This window comes from Vanessa tameamea, chromosome 5 (assembly GCF_037043105.1).
Source record: "Vanessa tameamea isolate UH-Manoa-2023 chromosome 5, ilVanTame1 primary haplotype, whole genome shotgun sequence".
NCBI lineage: Eukaryota > Metazoa > Arthropoda > Insecta > Lepidoptera > Nymphalidae > Vanessa > Vanessa tameamea.
The window spans coordinates 4211010-4238526 of record NC_087313.1 but is presented as its reverse complement, the minus strand read 5'-3'; the positions used below and the strand labels follow the sequence as shown (position 1 = coordinate 4238526).

The 27517-nt window shown below is 35.3% G+C and overlaps 1 protein-coding gene across 3 annotated transcripts in view; it reads left to right on the top strand.

The window, feature by feature from the left end:
• The window catches only part of LOC113392747 (maternal protein pumilio), a 71324-nt gene that overhangs the window by 40269 nt on the left and 3538 nt on the right, over window positions 1-27517 (top strand). For all 3 annotated transcript variants that reach the window (XM_026629304.2, XM_026629303.2, XM_026629305.2), the window contains 6 exons: window positions 20403-20919; window positions 23461-23647; window positions 24198-24298; window positions 25403-25619; window positions 26095-26263; window positions 26805-26963. In XM_026629304.2, coding sequence (XP_026485089.1) covers window positions 20403-20919; window positions 23461-23647; window positions 24198-24298; window positions 25403-25619; window positions 26095-26263; window positions 26805-26963 — 1350 coding nt within the window. The remainder of the gene's footprint in view (window positions 1-20402; window positions 20920-23460; window positions 23648-24197; window positions 24299-25402; window positions 25620-26094; window positions 26264-26804; window positions 26964-27517) is intronic.

Below are 27517 nucleotides of genomic sequence, written 5' to 3'. Positions count from 1 at the left end.
TGTCGTCTCAGTCCTCATCTTATATTTTACTTTCCTTTCAACGGTTCTAAAATTGTTTCATATCATACCATACGGCAGTTTAATCACGAACAAGTTATAAGCACGATTGAATATTGGTTGTACAAAATGTTGGTGACATAATCATATAAACGTGACAGTATAGTATTCTCCGATGGCAATTGGAGTAAAGCTAAATAATTAACGATCACCTTGAAAGTGCACGACGTCAGTTGTCGAAATCTAAAATATTCTATGGTATTCGTTATGGATTCGTAAAAATATGGCACCTTGAATATCGGTGAAGTTCTTATGAGAACTTTAGAAGTAAAATTAAAGGCCATAATAGCAGTTACGTAGGAGAGTGTAGACATGTCGTATACACCTTTTTCCTGCCTCCATCTTTAAATGTCTTGTCACTAATAAAAAACGTATCATAAAGGTTACATCATCTACAGCATCCACATTTACAATTTTTAAGTGGTTTTAAATATAAAATAAAATCACAAGTTATGATTCATAGTTACAGTTTGAAGTTTAGTTTCACTATCGGCCGGCGAGTGAAACTCGAGCATTTCTCTTGCGAAAGCTACTTTACCACTGTACTGTTATTTCTTTAATTTTCCAAAACGATTTTTAACGTTCGAACATGCTACATTGATGGATTCAATTATTTAAAGAAACAAACGTATGATATTTTACTTGTATATAGATTGACAAACTTTCACGTTGCGATACGTTTATATTTAATAAACGTATCGCAACGTATCGTATGTAATGTCAATGTATGCCGTATGAGCTGCAATAAAACTTAAAAAGAGTGGCGCAGCACATAAATTTAAGATAACGTCTTTAATGTGAGGGCACAGTGTTATTGCTAAGTAATATTGATTGGTGGAGGTACATATGTGCGAGGAGGTGGAACAGTGAGCACGCGAGGTGAGAGATGTTTTTATTCGCGCAACACGTTCTCGGACGCCGACTGGCAGCGATGTGTCGTTCTCCCGCGGGACCACTGGCCGTACTTCCGAACGGAGATATTTATAGCCGCCCCAGAAGCCGCCGTTACCTAATGTAACGTTTTATGGTGGCCCTTATTACGGTTCTCTCGCCACCGAGTCTTCCACTTCACATTCACCTTCGAAAAAATAATTTTATATATTCAATTGCGTCCTGTACAGTTATTTGTCTTATCTATTAACGGTAAGAAAAGGTCTAATAGAAATAACGGAATCCTATTTTGTGGTCACCAGTGGGTCACAAAAACGCCACGTCGAAGATATTCTTTGCGGCAATCGTAAATTGGGCAATTCCCTAGGGTGAGACGGGTGCGAGGCGGCCGCCTACTACAGCGCTCCGCATACGCTAATCGCGCCACCCTCGACACCGACGCCTGTTTCTCCTGTGCATTTCGCGTAATGGCCGCGAGAAAGCCTCCTTTGTTGCGCCAACGATTTGTTACATCTCGCCGCGCTTTTCTATGATACCTGCTTTGACTTGCGTAATTGTTCTTTAAATTTGGTGGTTTTATTGTGCATAAAACGCTTTGTCACATAAATCTGTTAAGTTGCCCTTCATCAAGTCCCATTATGTATTAAACCTTTGTTTATTAAGGGGGATCCATTAGAGGAGTATTTACACGAGTTACTCAACTCATTGTATATGTAAGTTTATAAGCTCAACATTAGAATTCTAAGAAAAAAAATATTTTGATGAGAAGAAGCTGGTGATTTGTGCAGTGTTATTTTATTACATTTTTATGTAATTGTAAATGACGAACTTAGCAGTGTGAAGACAGGCGTACGCGCTACGCTCTGATGCTTCCTCGGCCATTCAACTTGCGTTGAAACTCTGATTGCAGTTTTCTGATTATGAACGAATACTTCCTCAAGCACTTCGTTATACTTACTACGTCCATTAATTTATTTTTTTTCATTTCCATTTACACTTATAATATTTTTTTGTTAGTATTACTAAAGTAATAGCCCAAATTTAGGTAAATAAAATATCATTACATACATACATACATACTTGAAATAAAAAACGCTTTGTTATAAAGAAAAAACATTTAGGCATAATCATTCAATTTTTAACATTGTCAAATCGTAGTAGTTTATGATTATTGAAAGATATCAAAAAAATGATTTAAACAAAAAGATACTTTATCGATATTGATTTTAGCAATAAATATAGTAGTATGAGTAACTTATTAAAGTATGAGTATAACGCTATTAAATAAATAATTTCAACTAAAAACTAAAAAAAAAAAAATTTAAAAAAGATAAATAAATGATCAAGGAGCATTTTAATTCGGCAGTTTTACTTGGTTTTAAATTATTTTAACTCGTAAATCAAATATTTGAGAGTCTCTTCACATATGATCAAGATTAATAATATCTTAAATTATTCGTTAGTTCTATCTACATCACTTGTATATATAACTATATTTGATATATTATAAAATAATAATATATTAGGAAGTCATATTTCACACTGAGTGATTGCTGATTTATGTTAGGTAAGTTATTTTATAAATAAAATTGTCATTTTCAATAGTGTACATAGACATCTCGTATACATTGACGGCGAAATAATGATACAGCCCCTGACATAGTTTGCTTTGTGACAATTTCGTCGTGAGGGGCTACTCTCGCACCCCATGATGACTGCGGCCGCTCGTTACTGTCTTACCTTACGCAAACTTTACCTGATGTTGTCACTAATGATGCCACAATGGATTTCGAACTATACATGTATTCGGAGTCATGCTATATTGTAGACGGAAAGCCGGGAAGAATACAGTTTTTTTTATATTCAACTGGTTATGCACAAAACTGTTTCTTTTTTATCATTAAAGCAGCAAATGTGCATATGATGCAAATAGACTTTTTACTTTGCACCACCATTCATCCAAGTTCATTGTTCTTCGAAATTGCTCCGCGCCCGGAGTAGCGCTTGTAGGTCTTGCTGTTGTGCGTTGTTTATTTGTAATAACAACGGTATAGACTTGAACAATTCCGAGGGTTATTCAATATTTTGATCAATGTTATAACTATATTGTAGAAAACTTTATTAAAATGCAAGCAACAGAAATATTTTGTTTAATTTTTACTTCTTGTTGTATACAGAATGCGATTTCAGCGGCTTTTTACTGCATTCGCAAATAGATAACCGATAAAATGATAGTGTGTTTAGCTGTAGTTGTTTGCTCGAAAGCGGTAAAAGGTTTGCGAGTCCCTGGCGGCGCGGGCGCTCTTGTTTTCATTTCGTTATTTACTTTTAATTTGGTAGCAAGCGAATGATGTGGCGGACGCAGCCGCGGCACGTGAATAATTAATCCGAAACATAATGCTGTGACCTATCTCACTATTATATTGTATACGCGTATTTGATTAGATAGTCTCTAGCTTAATAGTGCATACGGCGATTTTTATTAATATTAAACAATATAAAGTGAAAAAGTCAAATGCAGGCCATATATAGTGCTCTACCTGACATACACGTGAGAAAAAGTTAATTATGTTTCCCGAGAGACAAGCCGACTATATATAGATAGGCCCGCTACCTAAAATTATTTAAATTATACTCACATGAATTTTGTTATCTGTTTATTTATTCTTGAGATTATTTGATACTTGTATACAAGTCATGAGACGGTTATTTTATTAAAATGTGTATGTATCATATGCAAATCGTACCCGTTATAGGAGGTTGGGGCGCGGGAAGCAGCTCGCGTGCTGCGATCCATTAGGTTGCTCACTACAAGCTGGCTGGGTGGCTTATTGTCTTTCGTCTATTAATACTACTCTATAGAAAAATAATTTCTTTTGCTAAATCTTTTAGCATATAATAAGTAAACTGTTAATTGTTGATTAAATTTTCGCTTTTGATTTATCTATGTTTTTAATACAAATCATTAAAATATATTATAATTACGCACATTGTATTGCACACACTAAGAAAATATTACTAATGTTGCGAAAAAGAAATCTTAAACTTTTACATCGTTTCGGTATATCTCTCCAGAGGACATTCTTATAAATTGGATTGGAGTTCGAATCACTATCGATGCACGATGTTTTTTTGTTCATTTTTATCAGACTTAAATTTGTTTTCGTAGTAACTGATGTTTATAGTCGGGGACAAAACTTTACGGATGTAATTGTAACTGTATTTGAAAGTGATCGGTTACTGAAAATTTAATGCACAATGTTTCGACAGAGTCATGAATTATTATACAGTTTGTTAATTGTTTAGAAGTTTGTTTATTGAGACGAAATGTTTGATTTATTCAAAGAGGTTGATTTACTTCAGAATCAGTCACGTGGCAAAAGCGATCGCCTCGTTTTATTTCAATTGTTAGACCTAATTACGATTTTGTTTGTCGAAATATTGGGTTATTTGAATTGTCAATCATCACGTTTACGGTAAACCATTTCTAAATCTTCTCTTTTTTTTTAACCCGAAGTTTTATTCGATACCGCAAATTAAAACTTTCGAATCTAATATTTATAATACGTAAAGTAACATACATATGAATATTAGCAATTCAAAGCTTTGTATCATTTTACATTACTGTAATTAAGTAATCGGAACTTATGATATTTATTATCATGCAAACATTTATTTCGATTATTTTGCAAAATGTTTCATTTCTGGTAAGTGGTGAAATGCCGTATACGATATGTACAATTGGAATAAAAGTGGTGTTGTCAGTGGATGCAGAGCGACCGCTGCAGCGACGGTGTTTGTTGACGAGACGGTGGGCGGCGCAGGCGGGGCGCGGGTCGCGGCGACCGCGGCAGGTGAGCGCCGCGGCAGTTCCGCGACTCTCGCCGCTCGAGTGCCACGTACTGCGCGACAGACATGTAGCTCTAACTCGCGCTCGAACGCAGTGAAGTGACATTACGTGAGGTGTTGTCTGTAACCCTTCAGTGAAACGTTAGTTTAGCGATAATGGTGGTGCTCGAGGGTGGCGGCGCGTTGCTCGAGCCGGCACTGGCCCTCGACGGAGCGGCCGCTGCATGTCTCGAGCGTGCCTATGCACAAGCGGATGTTTCCCTAAAACTTTTACCAAAACGTTACATTAACTTGCACCAGTGGTTGTCCCCGGTGACCACTTCGGTGACTGCCGCCTCGGCAGCCGGAAAGGATCTCAAATTACAAATTGTAAGTTATTGTCAAACAGACTTGTCAAGAAAGTAAGCGCTTATAAAAGTTTTAAATGAGTTTTCCCTTGATAGTTTAGTTTCACTCTTTTTGTTATATGTTATAATAGCTTAGTATTAAAAACTTAAATTGTTATGACTACAAAGTATTATAGGTATTACTGAAATATACCCAGGAACCTAGAATCAAATTAAAAACCAAATAGGATTCGATGTATAAAAGCAATTATATTATTAAGAAATTATTGCAAATTGATAAACACATAAGTACTTCTGAATTTTACTAGATTTGTGGTGTTACTTTTTAAGATTCAACAATTAGTCACGTGGCTTGTCGCGCTTCTCAAAATATATTATAAAATTTATATATATAATTAGTTATAGTTAGTATTCTATCTTTTGGTTTGTTGGAAATATAAAAATATTATGGAAATGATCGAATAGGCATTAGTTTTGTACAGAGTTGAGATCGTAATGATATTCAATTCATCAATTTAGTGATCACAAAAGTCATCAAAATAATTATTTACAATATCGTTGTTTGTATTCTCAGTACAACACAATAGCTGTTGCATCATTTCAACAACTACATGCAAAATGTTCTAAATTTCTTACATGTCAAAATAAATGGACATACGACCTATATGAATCTTATGAAAATCATAAAAAAGCATTGACAATTATAAATACTAGACATATTTGTTACCAATTGAGATTTAACAAGTCGTTCTTGATATCAAGTGAGGATCGGACACCAAACGTCTATTTAAAGCGTGTATAATATACTTTGTACACATATTTTTATTAAAGCAGCACCGACTAATACTATTAGGAAATTACAATTATGTTTTTAAATAGTTAGTCTATAAAACTAGGGTGATTAATAAATTTGGCCATGTATCTTGAGGCGACGCTAACTATACGTAAGCGATTGTAGCTCGTGCCGCCTTTACGCGTTGTCCAGCCGCACGCGTCGCGGCCGCCGCCTTATCGTGCCACCCGATCTACCGTATTCATTGCTACGACCTGAAAACGCGCTAAATGTAGAGATACTCTTTCCAAACTGCTTTGCCGAGCTTTTCGAGAGTTCGTTTACCAACCAAAAGTTACATTACTCAAATTGAGTTCGCCCTTTGTGTTTAAAAACTTATTCATTTTGATTTATCTTGGCTTTTCAATAGAAATATATGTAAAATCGGAATATTATACTAATTGATTGTTGTTAAGGCGGCTTAAGAATAAGTTTAAATTCTTTGTAAGCTAAAATAATGAAATCTCGTAAGGAATGCTAGACGCAGTTTTAAACATTAGATATTAGGACGAGGGGGCCGTAGCCCGTACACACTCACCCGCTCGCTTGCCGCAGCGCTCGTTTATTTGCGCCTTTCTAGCTCTTTTGTTATGCCCTGTCGCCTGTGTCTGCTTTGAAAAATTGTAATGCAGCGGCATTGTAAACGCGACTTGCACCGATTGTGCGCCGTGCGCACTGCACTTCAGCAACATCCACGGCTGTACCCAAGAATTTATAAATTTTCTTGCATATTGTTTACCTGAATTTATGGGAAAATATAAAAGTTCGTCTACTCTTTGTACTCTATAATTATTACAAGAACCCTTACGTCTTATCATTGATGTTAAATTATTATTAATTGTTACGAGCATTTTCTTAACTAAAAATTTTAATGTTTTTTTTATATTATAAATTAACGGAACTTATTATTTCTCAACGGGCTGTAAACGGTACTAACACTGACTGTTTTGTACTTTATAAAATCTACTTGAAGTATTTTACAAACTTACGAAAAAAAATATGACATGTGAAAGTTTATCATAGTCAGAATTATTTGTACGAAGCGTGTGTCAACTTTTACATATTATGCATATTGCGGGACAAGCATATCGTTACCATACTACGGTTCAGCACCACAAAGAGCTAGGTAAAGCGAAGGTGAAGGCGGAGCGTTCCGGCCGTAGAATACATTAGCCGACATGTAGCGGCGTTGGCGTCGGAACGTTGTAATATATTTCACTTGCGGTCATTTTCGACAATTAACCACATAAAATAAGTGAAATTATGCATGCGGCCGACGACGGCATATATCACGTCCAGTTACAGGGTACGATACCTACCCACCACCTGTATATTCATTATTCAAAGAAATGTTTCGCTCGGCCAAGCCGCGTCCGGAAGCGCGGGCTCTGTTCGTGTGATTGATGGAGAGCACTTTTATTTTTTCTGTTCTTTTTTTGGTTTATTTGAGTTCGCGCTTTCCTTAAATCTCCATGCATAAAGAATAACTTCATATGCAACATCTTATAGGGTGTATATTTCTCCGCAAATCAAATGATTATAAGTATTTTTATTTTCTCTAAATATATGTTAAATTCAATGTTTACGAATTCAAGATTTGCTTTAATGTCTAAATGCTTTTCCTACTAAGTAAGCTTTCGCTCGTTCCAGCCGGACCTCTCAAACCGGCGGATTCATTTTCTCTTGCAATTTCCTACAATTTCCGGGCAGCGTTTGGTACACTGACGTGCTGGAAAATTATTTTCCTGTAGATAATACTCGTGTCACGGTTGCTCTCAGCCGAGATTTTAAATATTTATAGTACTCACCCACATCACGCTGAAAGAACTAAGGGAAAATTTTAATTACGAAAAATTCGATACCGTAAAAGTTGCGTTTGTTTTACTTTTAAGTTACTGACACTACAAAAAAATATTGCAAGGCTCAAGTTCAAGCGCGAGATCAACGTCCTGACTAAGCGGTTCGTTGTTACGCAACACGCAACAGCTCTCGTTGCGCGTGCACGCCTTCAGAATCAACGTGAGCCTTCATTATAAATCCTATCATTCTATTTATCTCTTTTTCATGTACGTTGCCGTACGTTCTAAAATTAGCAATTAATGCGCTTTAATTACGAATGTATTTGTACGTGACAAATATTAAACACAAGCTAAGGAATTGTCCAATTCGAGAGGTGTGCTCATTCCCATCTCACACCACCTTGAGGTGCATGAATCAGTAGGCGCACGCTCACCGGTGTGACGGCGACAGTATAAGAATAGCGTGCGGGCTATTTAGGAATCCTCTGCGTTTGTTTGCCAGCAATATGTGTCATTGTTAACTAATTTAAGTAACGGCGACTGCCAGCTGTTACGACATGAAGATGAGAAAGATCACTTGAAGGGACTCCAAAGCACCAATCGACTATATGAGAAACTACTCGTATGGGTAAATGGGAGTTTAAAATATTAATTACAAGAGTAGGCGTAACGACCACATTCAAGTAGCGGCCTTGATGGTTACGAGCAGATTGATTCACGAGCCCTAAGAACAATAAATTCGTGTCGCTTTCCTTTTATTGCGCCCTCGTTATTACTCTTTGTAAATATCCATTTCCACTAGTGATATGGAAATTCTCCACAATTTGTGTATTTATTTTTAATTATCACTAATGGACGTGATTCACATACCTACGCTGTGATAAACTTACATTGTACAACTGACGGCACTCAGCTGTTCCTTATGCAAATAAGCAATTTGTATGCACTAAACTTTATAACGAGCTCAATAATGAGTGTTTTAATTTTTTAGTACGGGTGGGTCGAGCTAATAATATTTTATTAATTAATGCGAAGCGAAGGTTGCACCGTCCAATAGCAGGCGACATTATCGCTGGAGAGTTGCGTAAACATCACAATGTAAAACACCATACCGTTTAGTCAGTTAATTAATTGCTGTTACCGGGAACCCGGGAGTGCAGGAGCGCACGACGAGCGGCGGTCGTCGTGAGCTCGTTATGGAAATAATGAGTGCGATCGGCGCGCAGCCACTGCACAAGTTATTGTCGACTCGCCCTGCAGGGTTGCAGCGTCTACTACTTGCTTGTTATTGTTACCCGCTTTACGAATCCAATCTTTACTTCAGATATAAATGCCAAATAATTTTTCCGTCCGTTATTAAAACTTTTCAATTGCGGTCTGGTACCGAATAATAAACAACTAGCTCTCTATGAAATTTCATTTGATGTGATTTACTTTCTTAAAATCCTGTTTGCAGAACCGTGTTCCTTTAGTGAAATTAGTCGTGAAATGTGACTCGGTAGGCGAGGCGTGGCTTCGCATAGACGTAGCTTATTAAGGAGAACTTTCATAAAATACATGCTGAACGTATATTTGTACCTACGTTAGAGTTACGTCTTTTGTTCTTAACGATTTATACTTCACTAAAAATTTACTTTTTTATACCGCTAACCTACAAGACATGCATTATAAGGTACAAACATATTTTGTATGTACTTAATTTTATATGGCTTAAATTTAATTTCTGAAATAAATATACATCCGTCGAATATGAAACTAATAAAACAAAATGAACTATTTATATTATAATAACAAAAATGTCTAGATCGTGTTGCATAATACTAACATGATATTGTTTACAATCGCTTTCAACTTTGCATAATAAACCATACATAATCAAAGTGCATTCAACTGTATTTAATTTATTTTATATCGTTAATCAGATATAAACGTCATTACAAATTTACTTATGTCAACATTGCAATATGTTCGTCTTGTAAGGTTTTTATAGCTTCAACTGTCTTGGAGGGCGTGAAAGGAGCAGATCCGTTGGGCGCAGGGGTTTATTGAGGTCGTGTGATTGAAGCTACGTACGAGACGTGTCACTTGATTTAATTAAGAACCGCTTTTCCACCCATTCCGGCGACCTTACGCCACCGGGTAATTTCCAAGCGAGTCATTCCACCAGAGATTTATTTCAATATTGAACGTATATTGTAACCCCTTTCTTACCTTTTCATTTATATATTACTAGAGTATGCTCCGCGAATTTCATACGCCTACAATATAAATATATAAACGTTCATTTTAATTGTCATAATCAACCGAATGGTTTTAATTAATCAATGATTGCTTATGCATAATTTTTAATCGGAAACCCCAATAAAATATATTTTCTAATGAAGTCTCTGCTTATCGGATAAATGGTAGAATGACGAGCAAAGAAAATCTTTACAAATCCGTCAGTGATTGCATCGTTTACCACAGACAGTCGTCATATTTCACAGCGAAACCTCTGACTTGGAATTTAACAAACAGCCTTCATTTGTATTTCATTTGTCCAGTCTTTGAATTAAATAACTTAAGCGTGGAGAAAAAGAATAAGAATTTGAAATTTAAACATTTCCATTGATTTTAATAAACTCGTAACAAAATTTTCATCGTTTATTCATCGTCAAGTTTAAGTAATAAGTTACCTTATTATTCTATTTTTAAATAAAAAATTCGCGAAAATATAAAGCGATAATTAGGAAGAGATTTTGGTGAATTTCAGTGTTGGCGTCTAATGCGCTACTCTTGTTGGCCGTCATCACGCGTCGCGGGAGAAGTTCGTTATTAATTCATCGCTTCTCAACTCGGCTGCTTTTACTTGCATTTTACCTTTTCAGTTCGAGAACAAACGACCATTTTAGACGATAGGTTTTATGCAATATATTGTGTTTCTGATATGACGTTGTCGACATTACTACTGAGGTAGGAGCTTTGAGGTAGACCTATAGTTAATATTATATTAAATAATATGCCAATTGGCAACAATTGACAAAAATTCACAAAAAATCACATGTTTATTCTAAAAATGGTTAAAATGACTTTTAAATGAGAAAGAGTAAATGGGAATAAATCTTAGTGACGATTATGGTGAACCACAATCGGCAATCACATAACGGTCAAAAAGCGTCCACGCGACGTTGATTGTGACATTGTCTGATACGGGTGGAAGCCGCGCTCGCCGCGGCCGTAGGGCATCGGGGCGCATCGCGGCCTCCACCCATATTTGTGATGCAAATTGTTGCGCCCGCCACACGCCGCACGCCGAACGCCTCGCGCTTAACGCTTTACCTGCTGCACCAAGCGCAATTATTATGAAAAATATTCATTTGTCCGCTTTTACACCCTCATTACCATGAAGCGGTTCTTTCTAAGTATACACTTAATGATAAATATATATATTTATCATTAAGTGTATACTTAGATATTATTTGGACCTGAACTTAAAAATTATTCTTTTTCAAGTAAAGCGATATCTTCGACTTTAATCCACTAGGTGTATATAACAATAAGAGGAATTCAATAGGTAACTCACAGGCTGCAAAGAAGTCGTGTGAAGTTTCGTGAGAACTCTGAGTTTCAATAACTCGCTCGAACGGTATCAAATTTCAAACGATTTCGCAAAACGAATAAATAAGAATGAAGGCAAGAAGCGTGCGGTGAAACCGAGTCAAAGCGTGGATATTAGAAACGCTCCGATTACTACACCAGAACAAGTTGTTGACGTATCATTACAGGTATCTTAACAGGGCTTCAATGTTGCTCGGAATTGGTGAGCAACCGGATTTGTTGATCGCTGGCTAAGGTTACGTGGTGTTTAGTTTTTGACTATTGACTATGAATTCTAAATCGAAAGCGATTAAGTGGCGATGTTGCAGACACGAACACCGGTACCGCTGCCGGCCTGACCGCGTTCCACTAACGGTATCCATTCCGAAGTATTTCTCCGGCGCGTGGCACACTTAGTGCGTACGTTCACCTCGACCATCTCACTGTCTCCATTCTGCATACGCTTGTAGGCGTTCTCCTTAAACGTCGTTATTTGATTGCATTTTAAATTAGTCACAAAAACATACCTTGATGTTATCTTTACATGTTATTTCCTTTGGCGTCCATTCTAGAAATACAGTAAATTGAGATCATAATACCGTTAGAGGACGACGTACTGTGATCTAGAAGCGGTCAAATAAAGATGAGTTGTTTTAACAGACCACAGTTTAAATACCTTAAAAAAAGTACAGCTTAATTTAAATTGTTTTAATTGTGTAGAGTACATTTATGGTTTTTTCTTATAAATTGAAAACAAAGATCTTAAATTATGTTTAAGGTTATAACAATTTTTATTTATCTAATATTCGGTTTTGGTAGAAGTAATAATGTGTAGTCATGCACCTACCATAACATAACTGCACTTGTTCGACTTCCACACTGACTGGACTACCATACCACATTCGTACTTAGTTATGGGTCAACCATGATCATGATGACCAATGTGAATACTATTTCTATCCAAATAAAAAAAAAAAAAAATTATGTTTATATGATATTCAAATATTTTCTAAGAAAAAATGCTTAAATACTATACTTTGTCTTAAAATTTATTGCTCTGGAAGTGAGTCGAAATTAAAGTGTACGTAGGTGAATTATTGGTTTTACAAATAATAATTTTATACTGTTGGTACGGCGTAGTAACGTTTTCTTGCGTGCGTGTGATTACTTTGCTCGTATTGCTGTGTAATATATTCATATTTTCACCACCTTCGCATCCTTAATGTTTCGTTTCCTTCTTTTCATGCGGAGTTACTGTTTAAGCTTATTTTAAATAAAAATATATACGCGAGAATTGGAAGGCTGATATCGAAATGCTAGAATTTCTCTAAACTGAGTATACTCAGCTCTATCTATAGATAGAGCTGGTGGTTGAAATAGCTAGATAAGGATGTAGCTTCCGTTTCCTTGCAGTCATGCCCCATCGCACGGCCTGTAAACTAGTAGGCATATTGCAGCACCTACTATATCGATTTCACCGGGTTTTTATATTCACTTTAGGCCACATTTAATCTAAAAATAACTAACAATTCTTAAAATGTTCCTTAAAATCGCGTGCTTGCATAAAAGTAGAGCGACGACAGAGAAGGACTGCTACATATATGTTTTAAGAAAATACTAATTTAACTATATTATTTATTTCGAATATACTGCTAAATTAAAGTTTTAAAAAAATCAGCATATAAAGTAACTCGAGTCGAGAGGAGATGCTATTCAATATTTATCAACGAATTATTTATTTATTAATAATGATGATACTGTTACGATCACTATGTTATTTCAAGGTATTCGAACGTACATCCTGATTTACCGGTTATACACGGTCTCATCGCCAAAAAACTTCATCGCGCTTATTTATTTGTTATTGAAAAGCTAAATATTTAAAACCAATAATAGACATGCAAGAGTAGCGACCGGTTCCAGGGCAAGAATACATACATTGCCATTGCCGTTACTTAGTTATATAATATATTAATGAATAAAAGTATTACCACTTCGAGCTATTCTCTTCGGTCTGGCCCTGCACAATTTCTATGTGAATATCTTAGGTACGACATACTAACTTACTATTGAAACATCTTCACTCGAAAAAAAGAAAAATATTTATAGTCTAGTCTTGATATAATTAACTACCATACCTTCTACAACAGAAGCAATGTTTTAGTAAATATTTAAGATGTTTTGTGGCCTCTGCTGAGCTGGGTTTATTACGAATGTCTTTAAATTGTTAAGATTTAAATCACTATGGTTAATTTATTGACATGGATGTTTTACATTTACAATATCAACTACGCGAATAATTTAAAAAGGCAGAGGGTGTGGTCAAAATTGTCATAAGAAAAAATAGTCATTTGTTTCAGTTTTAATTTGCATTAAATTATATATTTGTTGATTTTCATAGTTTAAACTTTATATAAAAAGATGAAATGTTAAACTAATTATCAGTGCTACAGTAAATCGGTAATCGTTATCGAACCGTAATTGCTCATTAAATATAATGTCTTAAATCCCAACTAAAAGTTAACGGGAGGTCAACTTATAAACGCAAGTTTTCAAATAGTTACTCAGTTTGTGTTTACGATTCACCTCACGCTCTCCGCAAGGAAAACAACGTTAGAAAATGAGTATGTTTAGAAATACATTTTGAGACATCCCTTATATCTCCGACACAGCATTGATGCACCTCGTCCTCGTCTGCGTAGTTGGAAGTATCTCCTTCAAAACGCACCACTGCTAAGCCGTGGTGCATTTTTATATCGTTACTTCTACTTTAAATTTATATAAAATTTCTGGTCTATATATTTTCCTAATAGATGAATTTGCTTTTCTTAAACAATTAAATGCTTTATTTATTACAATAGGTGCTTCCGTATATAGTGAATTTTTTTGAATGCAATCCTAGAACTGTAAAAGAAACAAATATTGCAAGAGCTAACCTGCATACAGATGACAGTTTAAACAGCTGAGTTGAGCAGGTGAGTAGTGTATGTGGCCCAACCTCGGCCGCTTGACCAACTTATTGTGTCACAAACTGACTTCGGTCATCGATTTAGAACCATTACTATTCCAATCATCTCGAAATAAGATTACGGCTTTATTCTTACAACACTGGATACGGGCTTCCTAGTTTATATTGTTAAGGGATGTAATCAAACGCTCCTCTGAAATAATTTGTTAACGTAAATGTTTCTAAGATATCGCTGCAAAATTCACGACTTGTGATGTTGTATATGGCATAATAGACGGAAATATAAGACGTGACCGACTGATCCTCATAAATCCAGCGTTCCTCAAAATGTTGCCTTTTTACTGTATTCCACTTCGTCGGTTTCGTTAGAGCCGCTTAAATCTCTACCGACCGTGTTTATCCCTATGATAGCCATTTAGGACTTAAAGTGGGTGAAAAATGTTGTCGGACGTGGGCGCTTTGTGTTCTTCTTGCCAATTTGAGTAGACGTGCGGATGTTTTCCGGAACAAGCCTGTAAAATATGTTATTCTCGAAATAACTGACGGAAGGGTGAGTTATAAGGGCGCGACAACTAGGTGTGGCTCCCAAGTCGTCGATGCGGCGATGACGGTGGTGTTTTATGAGCGGGGTGCGCCGCAGCGCGGGCGCGCCTGCTAATTTTGATAAAAGCTTCGACCGACCGCACCCCGCCGTCGACCACCGACCGCAGCCATCGCCATCTACCACAAGCACCTTATATCTTAAAGTATTTTCTGTTTGTATAGGTACATATAACATAAATAGGTATATGAGAGCTTTCGAAATTGAGTCCTACAATTTTATTGGCCTATGTTATAAAAACTGTATTTCTTCAATAATAATTAATACAATTCATGATTTTTATTTAATAAACCAAAATATTAAATGATAATAATAAATAAAAAGTAACAGTCTGTTAATGTCCACTGATGGGCGAAGGCGTGCCTATTTCAGCTGGTAGATTATGATACGCCACTTGCAGGTTTCCTTACGATATTTTCCTTCACCGCCGAGCACGAAGTGAATTATAATTAGACAAATTAATTCAGTAGTGCTTGCCCCGGGTCTGTACTTGCGTTAAGATTCACGTCTTGTAAGGACTGAACCATCACGGCTCTCAATAATTAAATACCTAAGTTATGCCGGCGTTTGTTTAAATTATATTTTGATATGATGTGACAAATTTGCCAAATGTATTGAATTTTATCTTCAGTGCAAACATTACAGGTTTAATTGACAGTATTCTAAAAATAAGCATTCACCTCATGACTTTCGGTTAACCTAAACCTAAAATATTTCTCATAATCTCTGAAATATTAAATTTAACATCTATTAATTATACTAGTTTTGTTGTATTACATTGAACGTAATATCGTATTTTTTTAAAGCAATACTAAAAGATTAGCCATTTCTTTTAATCTCCCATAAATTTTATGTTTTTATTCATCTTGAATAAGTATAGTAGGATATAGATTTTTTTACAAATAGTTTGTACTTAATTACTGATAAATAATAATGTAATTATAAAATATACATACACCCAGAACAATAACTAAAAATTAAATACAAGTACTCATATACTAATATACGGTACACATATTTCAGATGGTACTATTCTGTATATGTATATGTTTTTTACAGATTCAATTGAAACTGTAAAAAACACTTTCAATGTAATATTACATATTTTTTTACCTTTTTCAAATACCTATTCTTATACATGTTATATAGGTTATTTATTACATTTGACTTTTTCAATCAATTATTTTACTACCCAGTGGGGCAGGAATTAGTGTAGGCCCGTCGAGTAGTTGTGACCGGATCATTAGTTATTTCACCGGCAAATAGCTGTCGATGTAAAGCGGACTATCAAATCGGCACCCCATTTGCTGCATTTTTATACAATTCTAAAATAAATTTAGTTAAATGAATTCATCGAATTCATAAAATCTTAAAATTAAAAAAAATCCTATCAATGTACAGATTAAATAATAACATACATGGAAGTGTTCTTACGATTTTAATGATGCAGGTAATACTATCGTTATCACAGGTAAACAAGAAACACCTGAGCAATAAACCTCCATGTTCTTACAGCTATATATTAACAGGATTATGCAGTAACAAGATTAATCACAAATTACATTAAGAAGTTTTAGTTTCGCAAGCGAAACGTACAATACCTTAAGTTGAACACTAAATAAATATCATTATTAAATATTTATACAAAGGGAGGTTTATTTAATATACACACAGAAGAGTATCTTAATCAAAGTATTGTACTTTTTTAACCATACTTTTAAAGCACTTGAATCGTCATTCCGGAAGGTTAGTCTTAATGTAAAGATATTTATGTATCTAACTCTGAGCTCTTTGGTGGTTTATATAAGCCTGTACAATATCATAAGCCTCATTTATTTATTTATTATATTAACATGAATTTAAAGTTTAGTTTAGGTTTACGATACCTGCCTTAAATTGTACTTTAATCAGACTTTGAAATTCTGGAACCCCTAGAAAACAATGGAAAATGCTGCGACAACCAACCTTAAGTTACTATCTGCGATTACATCAGATTACTTTGGTATTATGTACTTACATGATAGCAAAAGACAAAATTTGTGCGTGCTTTAGTTAGTTAGTCAGTATGAAGAGAATGTGAAAAATGTAACAAAAACCGATTTTAATTAGTGTTTCTTACATGGGCCCATTTCCCTAATTCTCCCCTATGTGTTGTGTATAAGTTAATGTTTGCAAAACTGAATCGTCAACAACCACTAACAGAATTCGTAAACAAACGGAATGATACGGTGCCGCTCGTATATAACGATATCTACTCATTATTACGAATATTCTGCCTATTTTTTGTTAAATACAGGCTTCAATAATAACCATTATATTTAAATATATTTTTTTCTACTTGAAGTATATTTCTAAAATATATATATTATATAGACTTTTACGTTCCCAGAAATTAAGTATACAATTATTAATTTATAGTTTGGCCACAAGTTTTCGGTTTATTAAAGTGATATTTGTCAATACAAACATTAAGTTGTAATTCTGACAGGGCGTGGGCGGCGTGGGCGTGTCTGCGCTCCGCCCAACTTGAGCCCGCCCTCGCCCTTTGCCACCTTTTCATGAAAATCTACAGGCGTTCTTTCGTGAAGGTTGTAATAGGTACCCAATGAAATCTTGTAATTAAACCACGAACCATGCCCTCATTTCAAGTAAATAGGCACATATTTACTGCTATGGTCCTATTACAAAATAAAAATAGACCCGTTTAAAGTACACAATATCTGACTGTAATGTCCTTACGATGTTTTTTAATGTAAAAATCTTAATAATGATATAAAATGACGTTACAAATCATTTTGAACAAAAAGATTACCCTGAAATTGATTACATTTAACCAGTGATAGCGTGAGAGATGAGCGTCGTCGAGGTAGCGGCAGCCCGCGGGGCAGATAAACTCGTTAGAGCAAGATACGTCAACCACGGGCGACGACTGAGCGCGCCAGTCACGAGTATCCCCGTAATCTCGTTGGACTTCCGACCCCGTCGACTCCGATTCGCCCTAAATTAGCTTTTGTATTCGATCAACAATCTAATTTTCCAACTTGTAAAACGGTTTTCTTTTTCTCTATTTACGATACTTATTTAGTGTCCGTAAACAATTATACTGAAAAGACGTTAAATGCGAAGGTATCTCGTTCGAAAGCACCTCGTCGTCGCCGCTAAAAGCTTCTTGTTGACGTAGCGTTCGATTCAAGAGGAACAGCTACGTTCTTGTCGTTGTAATTGATTGCTTTGTCGCGTAATTTGTTTGCCGACGCCTCGAGCGAGCGATCCTCGCGGGAGCCACGCTGCGTCGTCCTCGTCATCGTCTGCGTTAATAATAAATGCCTTCCAACGCCATTTCCACAGCGGCCCGGTTCGCGTATACCTGGACACTTATTGTTCATTTCGTGACGCAGCATCTTATATTAGATTATTTCGTTATGTCATTATTAGACTGTCACGGTGTTATTTAAGGTACTATCACGTATCTAGTCAAAAAATATACATTAGTTACTTTGGTAAGTAATGACAGTTATTATAAAGAAACCCTTTTAAACTATATAAGTATTATTCAAACCATTTGACCTAAATATTTGTTACTGTTTCAGAATTCTATGACATGTGTTAGTTAGGTTTTTGTGGAGCGTATAATTCCTTATCTTACATCTGATATTACTATCTGATATTCTGATCTTACCTGTGTAGTCCAGTAAGGACGAATTAAATTCTCGCACTTTTATGTATTCAAATGAAATACTAGTATTTTAAAACAATAAGGACACATTGCATTTTATCAGCGCGGTGCAAGCGTTTGCTTTTGTCATTAAATAAACACATTCTGTGATATCTACAGTATTTCCTCGATATATTTACAAAAAAAAATAGAAGCACATATACGTAAATATCAATTTTTAAAAAACGCATTTTATAGTTATTGAATCTATAGCGAGATAATTAAATTTTAATATAATTTTCTATTTAAAATGACAAGTTGATATTAATTTTCAAATGTAAACATATCTAAAGCTTTGATTTCGTAAACCGTACAATAATAAAGCATCGGATGAGCAGACGGAGTCGTGTACAAACGTTCCGTCACTAATAACCCTGTAATTGGTATCGAAGCTCGCCGCAGCCGGATTACTGAACGTCTAATTGAATGCGAGACGGTGCCTCGCCGCCACCTTCGAACGGCACAGACGACTTCATTTTGTTGCGGTCAAGTTGCCCAGCTTAGCGCACGTGCGCCTCCCGCGCCCGCCGCACGCCCAATTACACCACCTCGATGAATTAAATTGCCGTAGAAGCAGAAGGCGACGCGCTACGAGATCAAACGGAATCTCCCACCCAATGAGACTTTTAAGATTTACCCGCCCGCGAAGTTACGACCTCTCTGATAATCATTTCGTGTCAATTAGCTAATGAAAAATAAAATAGGCAACGGGATATAGGAGCACCGTAATTAAAATTACCATGATGGCTGGCATCTGTTTTGAAGTTTAACATCTTTGCTTATATACGTGAAATTTAATCATTTAATGCATCCACAGCTTACTAGGACTAAATGAGGAAAAATACTCTGAACTCATTTATTGAAGATCTTATTTTTTACAATCTTATTCATTAGTTAGTGTTTATTTGATTAGTGTCTATTCCTGAAAAAAATGTATACGAAATACTTCTTTTAAGCTAAGCTTTACACGCATAAACAAAACGATTTAGTGCCAAGGTCGTTCGCTAGTAAACGAATCTGCGGTACAAGAGTAGACAGGTGGCAGCAATGGACGCAGCCGGTACGAACTGTGTTGTATGCGATGTATCACTGTGTTTACAGTAATGGCGTGCGCCCTGGAGCCATGCCAACTAATCTCCTCTCAACAGGTAAATGGAGCCGCCCGTCCGCGATGACATCACACTCACATTAAGCGCTCAAAACTTTGAATCACCTCAGTCGAAATACCTTTATGCTATCAAAATATATATTACACAACCATCACTTTTTGTTGTAAATAACTTACAATTATTCCTAAACCAAGATTAACACCACTAGTTCAAATTATTATGTTATTTTTTTAATATGATTGCATGAATTTTATCTTTTCTTCAAAGTTAATTGCAACGTATAATCTCTATAAAGTATGGAATGTTTTCATTTGCAAAAAATTGAAAAAAATCCGGTAGCCAGTAGCAGCATATGCGTCGGACAGGGATGCGGCTTGTTATTAACTTTTAAAACGATTGTGTTAATTAGCGCGCTTCACGGCGAGCACCCCTCGAGCGTTGCAACCTCGGATAAAAAACAATAAGCGATACAGTTCTCTATTAATTAAACATATAGGACTCGTTCACAACGAAAAGCTCTCAATTATCAATATACATTTAATATAAGAGTGAACACTGTTCGAATAGAGTAAATAAAATGTTTGTTTAAATTTTACTTGTAATGTACTTTTAAATAATGTTACAACTTTCGACTGAATGCATTTCTCTTTTGTTACAGCAACTTTTCCGATCACAACAAGCGGCTGCGGCCGGCGGTCAAGCGGCTGCAGCACAGCTTCAATTATTGCAACAACAGCAACAACAACAATTCCAACTGCAACAGCAACTTGCCGCTCAACAGGCTTTCACACAAGCACCGTATGTGATAAACGCGGGCCAGGAGGGCGCACCGTACGTGAGTGCACTGATCACTGGCGTACCTCCGTACTACGGCGTAGCAGCCCCATGGGGTGTATACCCAGGACTAGTCGCACAGCCGGCGCAGCAGCAAGCGCAGCAACCACGCCGGCCACTGACCCCACAGCAGGGCGAACAGCAAGTGAACGGGCAGGGACAATACGTGATCCCGTATTACGACCCGGGATCTCTAGTAATGGGTGGTCGTAACGGTACGCCACTGCGTTTGGTGTCACCTGGCGGTGTGCTGGCGCCACGACAGTACCCTCCCGCGCCCGCACACCCCGCCTCCACGCCCGGACCGCCCACTTCCGCTCAACCCCAGCAACAGCAACCTGGTTAGTCAACAGCCCTTATTATCCTTCTTTAAACACATGCTTATTTTTCGTAATGAAGTTTGAAACTCATACGAAATAACTAATATTGTCACTTTCGATTAATGTTTTCAGTGGCCTCTTAATGTTATAATTATCATTTTTTATTTACTTTTATCCACGTAATGGTTCATTTTAGTGTATTTAGTTTTACCACTTTAGAAGGTCTCGATTTTAATTTACAGGAAGTGCACGGAGTTTTCATACAATTCTTTTTATACCTGTTGCATTATCTTCGGACGACATTTGTGTTATTTGTCTTAAAAACTATTCATACTAAATAATATTGAAATAACAAATTTACAAAACACAAACTGCACATAATTACAAACACATTGTAAATAGTCTAAACAAAAGCAACTTTATGTATTAAGAAGTTAGTTATTTTAATTCAGTGCTAATAAACCGTATGCGTTGTCGATTCAGCGCTACGACATTCTCGCATAATATTTAGAAATATGTAGGATCAAAAACAATGTTTAAAAAGTTAAAAAAAAATTGTGTTCGCCTAGCGGCTAGAATATTTTAATGATAACAAGCTGAAAAAGCTAAAGCTCATCAATAGATACCAAGCAATAGTAAAATATGTAAATTTTACATATTCGCATAATACTGATCCACATAAGTTTTTTAATCGTACCTTGATCTTTTGTGAGGGTTACGTTCCACGTCGCTCGTATATCGGAGACCTATAAAATAAAAATTACAATTCTGCTCCTAGAATTCAATTATTAAATATCACTATCTCTAAATATGTATATTATTAAAGAATAATATGCACATTACAGATAGTGAAAAAATAACTGAATGTTATGAGTTTTGACCCCCGATAGAAAGTTTAAGTTTTCTAGTAGCAATTATGGTAAATACTTTTTACGCAACTCAATAACCATAATTAACATAAGACGAATTGAACCATAATATTCAAATGCTATGTATGAAAGGCAGCGTGCAATCATTTAAAACTTTTTGCTAACAAACTTAACAATTTAATATAATATCTTAGTTCTCTTTAGATTTGTAGATTTTGTTTGACTATTAAAATATTGTCATAGCTCTTTGAAACAAACGAAACCTTTACTTGTTAGGAATATACATATTATATGGAAATTAACTTCATATTATTATTTTTTTGGTCATACTATTTATATGTATTATCATATTAATTTTACTTATAGCAATCACGAGGTCAGTCTGCAACCTTAACGTAGTTAAGAAAAACAACAAACTTGGCCAAGAAATATTGAATGTTAAAAGTGAGAGACACAAACAACGTCATGATATTGGTTCCAGAATAATTGGTTTAAGTGTATAAAATGTGATGAATACTTTAAAGGTATTCGCTTCTCTTGCTTAATTAATATTTGTATTTGCCGTGAATTGCAATAAACAAACTACTAATGTATCTTTGTTTATAATAGATGTGATTCAATGTTATTCGAAAACATAATATTTCATGGACATATAGTGCGATACTAAATCACATTTAAATCGCTCATGGAACTAAAAACTAGTTTGTCGTTGAGATTTAAAACATAGAAATGAGTATTTATTTCGTTTGCTTAGCGACTTTAATATACTACAATGTCTAAGCGAAATTGAACAATACATATATTTATAGGCACTTTTTATCACGTCATGCTTAAGACCACATGACAATTAATTTATATTGGTCAGTTGTTCTTGCTTATGAAAAGCTATATTAAAAACCAACCTACTTTTTATTTAAACAGAATGAGGTTACCTAGATGAGTATAGAATAGGATCTTTTCTTAAAGACTTAAAGTATCGCTACTATTACTGATATTATTTTATTTTACTTAAATATAATCAACGTTTCTTTAATTAAAAATTAAGTGCGCGGTTATCTGAATATATATGAACAAAATCGTGAACCTTCTATTGATATATTTTCTTTAATCTGGAGATTTGGATTCGTAATAATCGTTACACACCAATCATTTTACAGTCGCATGTCGTGCATTTATTTATCAGTGTATTCATTGGGTGTATTTCATTCCTTACTAATGTACATAACGCCTTGTAATTGCTTTTATATATGTATTTAATTGTGTACCATCATCATTTCTTTATATTTTCTTTAAATTTTTATTGAAATATTTTTATTTTTACAAAGGGAACACAATAGTCATTTAAGATTAACCGTCATTCAAAGTTTGACAGTAGTTAGTATTGCATTTTCATTCGTTAGTTTTGAATATCTCATGCGTAGAAGTAGATGATAAACCAATAACAATTTAAGCAATATCAAATAACAATTTTCTGTATAAATTGTTTTTAATATAGAACTCAATAAAAAAAGTTCAATCCCTGAAGTCTGCTCTCAAACGAACGGGATTCCATAATTTGTAAATAAAACGCCAAAATCTAAAAGTAGCTAAAGTTCAAATTTGTACATAAGAGATTGTACAGAGTTGAGCGCCGGACTAGGAGAGGAGTCGGAAAGAAGATCGGAGAGTGGAGCGCGGAGGTATGTTGTTACAGGCGGAGGAGGCGCAATGGCGACGCGGCGCGACTCGCTCGAGTTCGGCGGCGGGGGGGCGGTCGCGCTACAGGAGTACGCGCGCAAGTGGGGGCCCTCGCCGCTGTCGCCGCCGCTGGGCGCCGCGCTCGGGCCCGTCGGCCTGCGCCCCGTGTCCGCCGCGCCCGGCGCCGAGACCGCCAAGTACAGGTGCCGAGCCGACACCACACCTAAACCGACACACTCGCTGAATTGTCTTATATCAAATCTAAAAATAATATATTTATATTTTCGTTTAATCAAATATGCAAATTAATATGTGATAGTAGATAAAATGAAAATATAAATTAAAAGAGTAACTTGTAAACACTATTATTTACCTTCACCTGTCGGTAAAAGAACGTGTCTACCGCGATATGTCATAATAACCTGCGAAGATATAATTGACGATACTTAACATAATGTATTAACAATCATAATATAAATAAATGAATTTAAATGGATGTATATACATTTCTGGTTAGTGTGGCGTAGTTATGTCGCGTGCGTTGGGATTACTTAGTTGTAACATTGTAAATAGCTTTGTAAATCATCATTGTACATGTTAGCCGCATTACCCATGTACAGTTGTAATGATGCTAAACTTTATTCGAGCATGGTCATCTAATTCCACATTCTTCATTATTCTTTTAAAGTACGTGTCTTATATAAAACACGTGCATTTTTCCACTATTTGAATAGGTGTTTGTTTATCTTACAGAGCCGTCAGCAGTTTAGCACAAGGCCTAACATCGAATGGTGGAATGTTCGGATCATCATCATCGTTATTGAGCAAACTCAGTGGAGTCGGAACTATCTCAGGTTGGTACGGCATTAGATCGATGTATTTACAGCGCTTTCACAAGCCTTTTGACACTTAGTTTTACAGAGATTTATTTAAGTATAATGTATTTGGTATATGTTTTCTTGATCCACATAAACACTAACTACGTAATAAAATGAGTTTTAATTTTAACAATTATAACTAAAATATCTCATAAACTTTACAAAAAAGTGTATTCTCAATAATACTTTTTGTTTTTTAAAAACGAACAACATCGAAATTCTCCCCCGAGGCTTTTCAAATGAGAGCGACGAGATTCGGAACCATCCTAGTTTTGACAGACATTGTATATTTTAGACCAGATAGCTTTTATTTTTACGCTTTGTTTTTTATAAAGACAGTTGTTACAATAAATTGGTCGGTCTGTTATAACCGGACAAGGGTTACTGATGTGCCGCGGTCCGTACGCTGCAATCATCTTGCATCACATGTACGAAATTACTTAGAATATCAGGCAAAATGTAGTTTTGCGGTAGGTAATTACTACTTAGATTCATAATCATCTTAGAAGAATCTATATAGCTTAATTAAAAAAATATTTTTGTAATATTTATGTATAGGTCGTAGCAGTTAACAGATTTTAAATGTATATTGTGTAAATCCGAATCTTAATAATAAGTTTTACCAAATTATTATTTACTGGCTCCCTAATTTTTGTATAATAAAGAGTAATTAAATCTGATGTGTCGTGTTACATTTAAAATTTAACAAAATATTTTAATCCAGCTCTACAATCAAACTTTCTGTTATTTGATACTTTAAAGCTGTCAAAAATTCATAGCTGCTGATTTAAATAAATATATTTACGGATCGAACACTTGTGCGATCAAGCGGAGCATAATCGACAGCTATGCAAAAAAGTTTATTATGTCATCTAAACTTATTTGTTAAGCTATTTTCAAAGCAGTATTACGATAAACATAATTTGCCATGTTAAATTATTGCACGTAGTGTGTGTTAGGCACACCACCGTGCAATATTTTAATTTACTTAACGTTTAATTTTTTTTATAAATTAAATTAACTCGTTAGTGTAGTTGCTTGGAGTTGGAGTACATGCTTAGTAAAGTTTTTTCCTTATAGAACTAGTAGGAGGTGGTGTGGGCGGTGTAGGTGTCGGCGTTGGCGTAGGAGTGGGCGTGGGCGTGGGATCAGTAGGCGCTCTAGTGGCAGGTGACAAACCAGCCGCGGGACGCTCGCGTCTGCTGGAAGACTTCCGCAACAATCGTTTCCCCAACCTACAGCTCCGGGACCTCGCCAATCACATTGTAGAGTTCTCGCAGGATCAGCACGGCTCCAGGTAACCAATCCCGACTAATGTGTTGCTTTGCAAGTGTGTGTTTTATTACTTATAAAAGTTGTTTACTTAAAATTGTAGACAGTTTTCAAGGTGAAGACAAGGTCCGACATAAAAAATAAAAATTACTACATTGTCATATTAAATAAATTTATATTTTCTAAGTGTATTATACAATACAAAAATGCGATATAAAAAAGCTTACACACATTAATATAATGAACACTTGCGTTTCGTAATATGTGTTCTGTTAATAGCAGATAATGTGAAAGACGAAAATCAAGGTTTATACTAAATATATTTAATAAGCCATGTTTACTCGTGACTAGCTTAAGTCGATTATCCTCTTAAAGGCTTGCGCAAACATAAAATAACATCAATTTGTCAACAAGTAAAACTATTTGTTTGGCAAATAAATATACCAGTGATGGTCTGAAACCGACATTACGTTTGTGCGAATAAATTATTTCTATTTCAGATTTATACAACAAAAACTGGAAAGAGCGACAGTTCAAGAAAAACTCATGGTATTTAATGAAATAATTGGAGCCGCCTACAGCCTCATGACAGATGTCTTCGGAAATTATGTAATCCAGAAGTTTTTTGAGTTTGGCACAACGGAACAGAAAACAACATTAGCACAAAAGGTAGGAAGATATATTTTAACTTTCGCCTTTCATAAATTCCTAAAGCTTCTGTAATTTTATTTTCGAATATATCCAAACAAACGATACATTTATGTAATAGAAAGAAATTATGCAGAGCTAAAATTAGAAAACATACAAGTTTAATATTACAAATAAAATATATTACTTCAAATTTTATGATTTATCAAAAGTTCAATGTTATTTAAGTATTGAATGCTAAAATATAAATTTGACCCAGATCATTTTACAAATACCTCAATCTAGACAAAATACTAACGAACATGAGAGAAATGATAATCATCAAAATTATAAAACCAACACATTACATGTAGGAAATTTGATTTTCTACATGTAGTGTAGATTTTATACAGTTTAGGATATTGCTTTCATTAAAAATACTATAACGAGATGAACAATATTTAAATTACATTCAATTGGAACAATAAAAATGTGCAAAAAGACTATATTTTTAACAAGAATTTGAATTCTGGAGATAGATACTTCAACTAGTAATAATATATGTGTTTGTGTGACGTGTCAGGTGCGTGGTCATGTACTCGCGCTGGCACTGCAGATGTACGGCTGTCGCGTGATACAGAAGGCGCTGGAATCGATTCCCGCCGAGCAGCAGCAGGAGGTGGTACGTGAGCTGGACGGGCACGTTCTCAAGTGTGTCAAAGACCAGAACGGAAACCACGTTGTGAGTAAAAACTAGATCACACGACTCATTTTCATTTATTGCGGTAACAATGTAACATTAATATCCTACTAACTTCTATGCTATATATTATTAAAAATGTAAACAAAAATCCCGTTCAGCTTAGTCCTAATAACTATTTTATAAAATTATATTTATTATTTGAGTGAAAGCATACAATTACATTGAAATTGTAATATTTTTAAATTTAAACTAATTTGTTATGTTCCTTGTGATAATCTCGTGATGTTTTGTCCCTTGCACAATCTATAACCTAGGAGACATACATTCAAAGAAACTAAAATATTAATTGTTTCCTCTCAATGCACATTCTGTGATGTAATGTGTGCGTGGAAAAATATTAATTATTTTATTAGAAAATATTGATACTCATTACATATACACAAACTTATTAATAAAAATGAATAAAAACTAATATTATAAAATTTAGCACACCAAATTTGAAAAATGTAAGCCAATGTATCCAGTGGCGTTAGCTGAATTTCATGGCCTTACTATTGATGCCAACTTGCAATGGAATTGACGAGTAGAAAAAG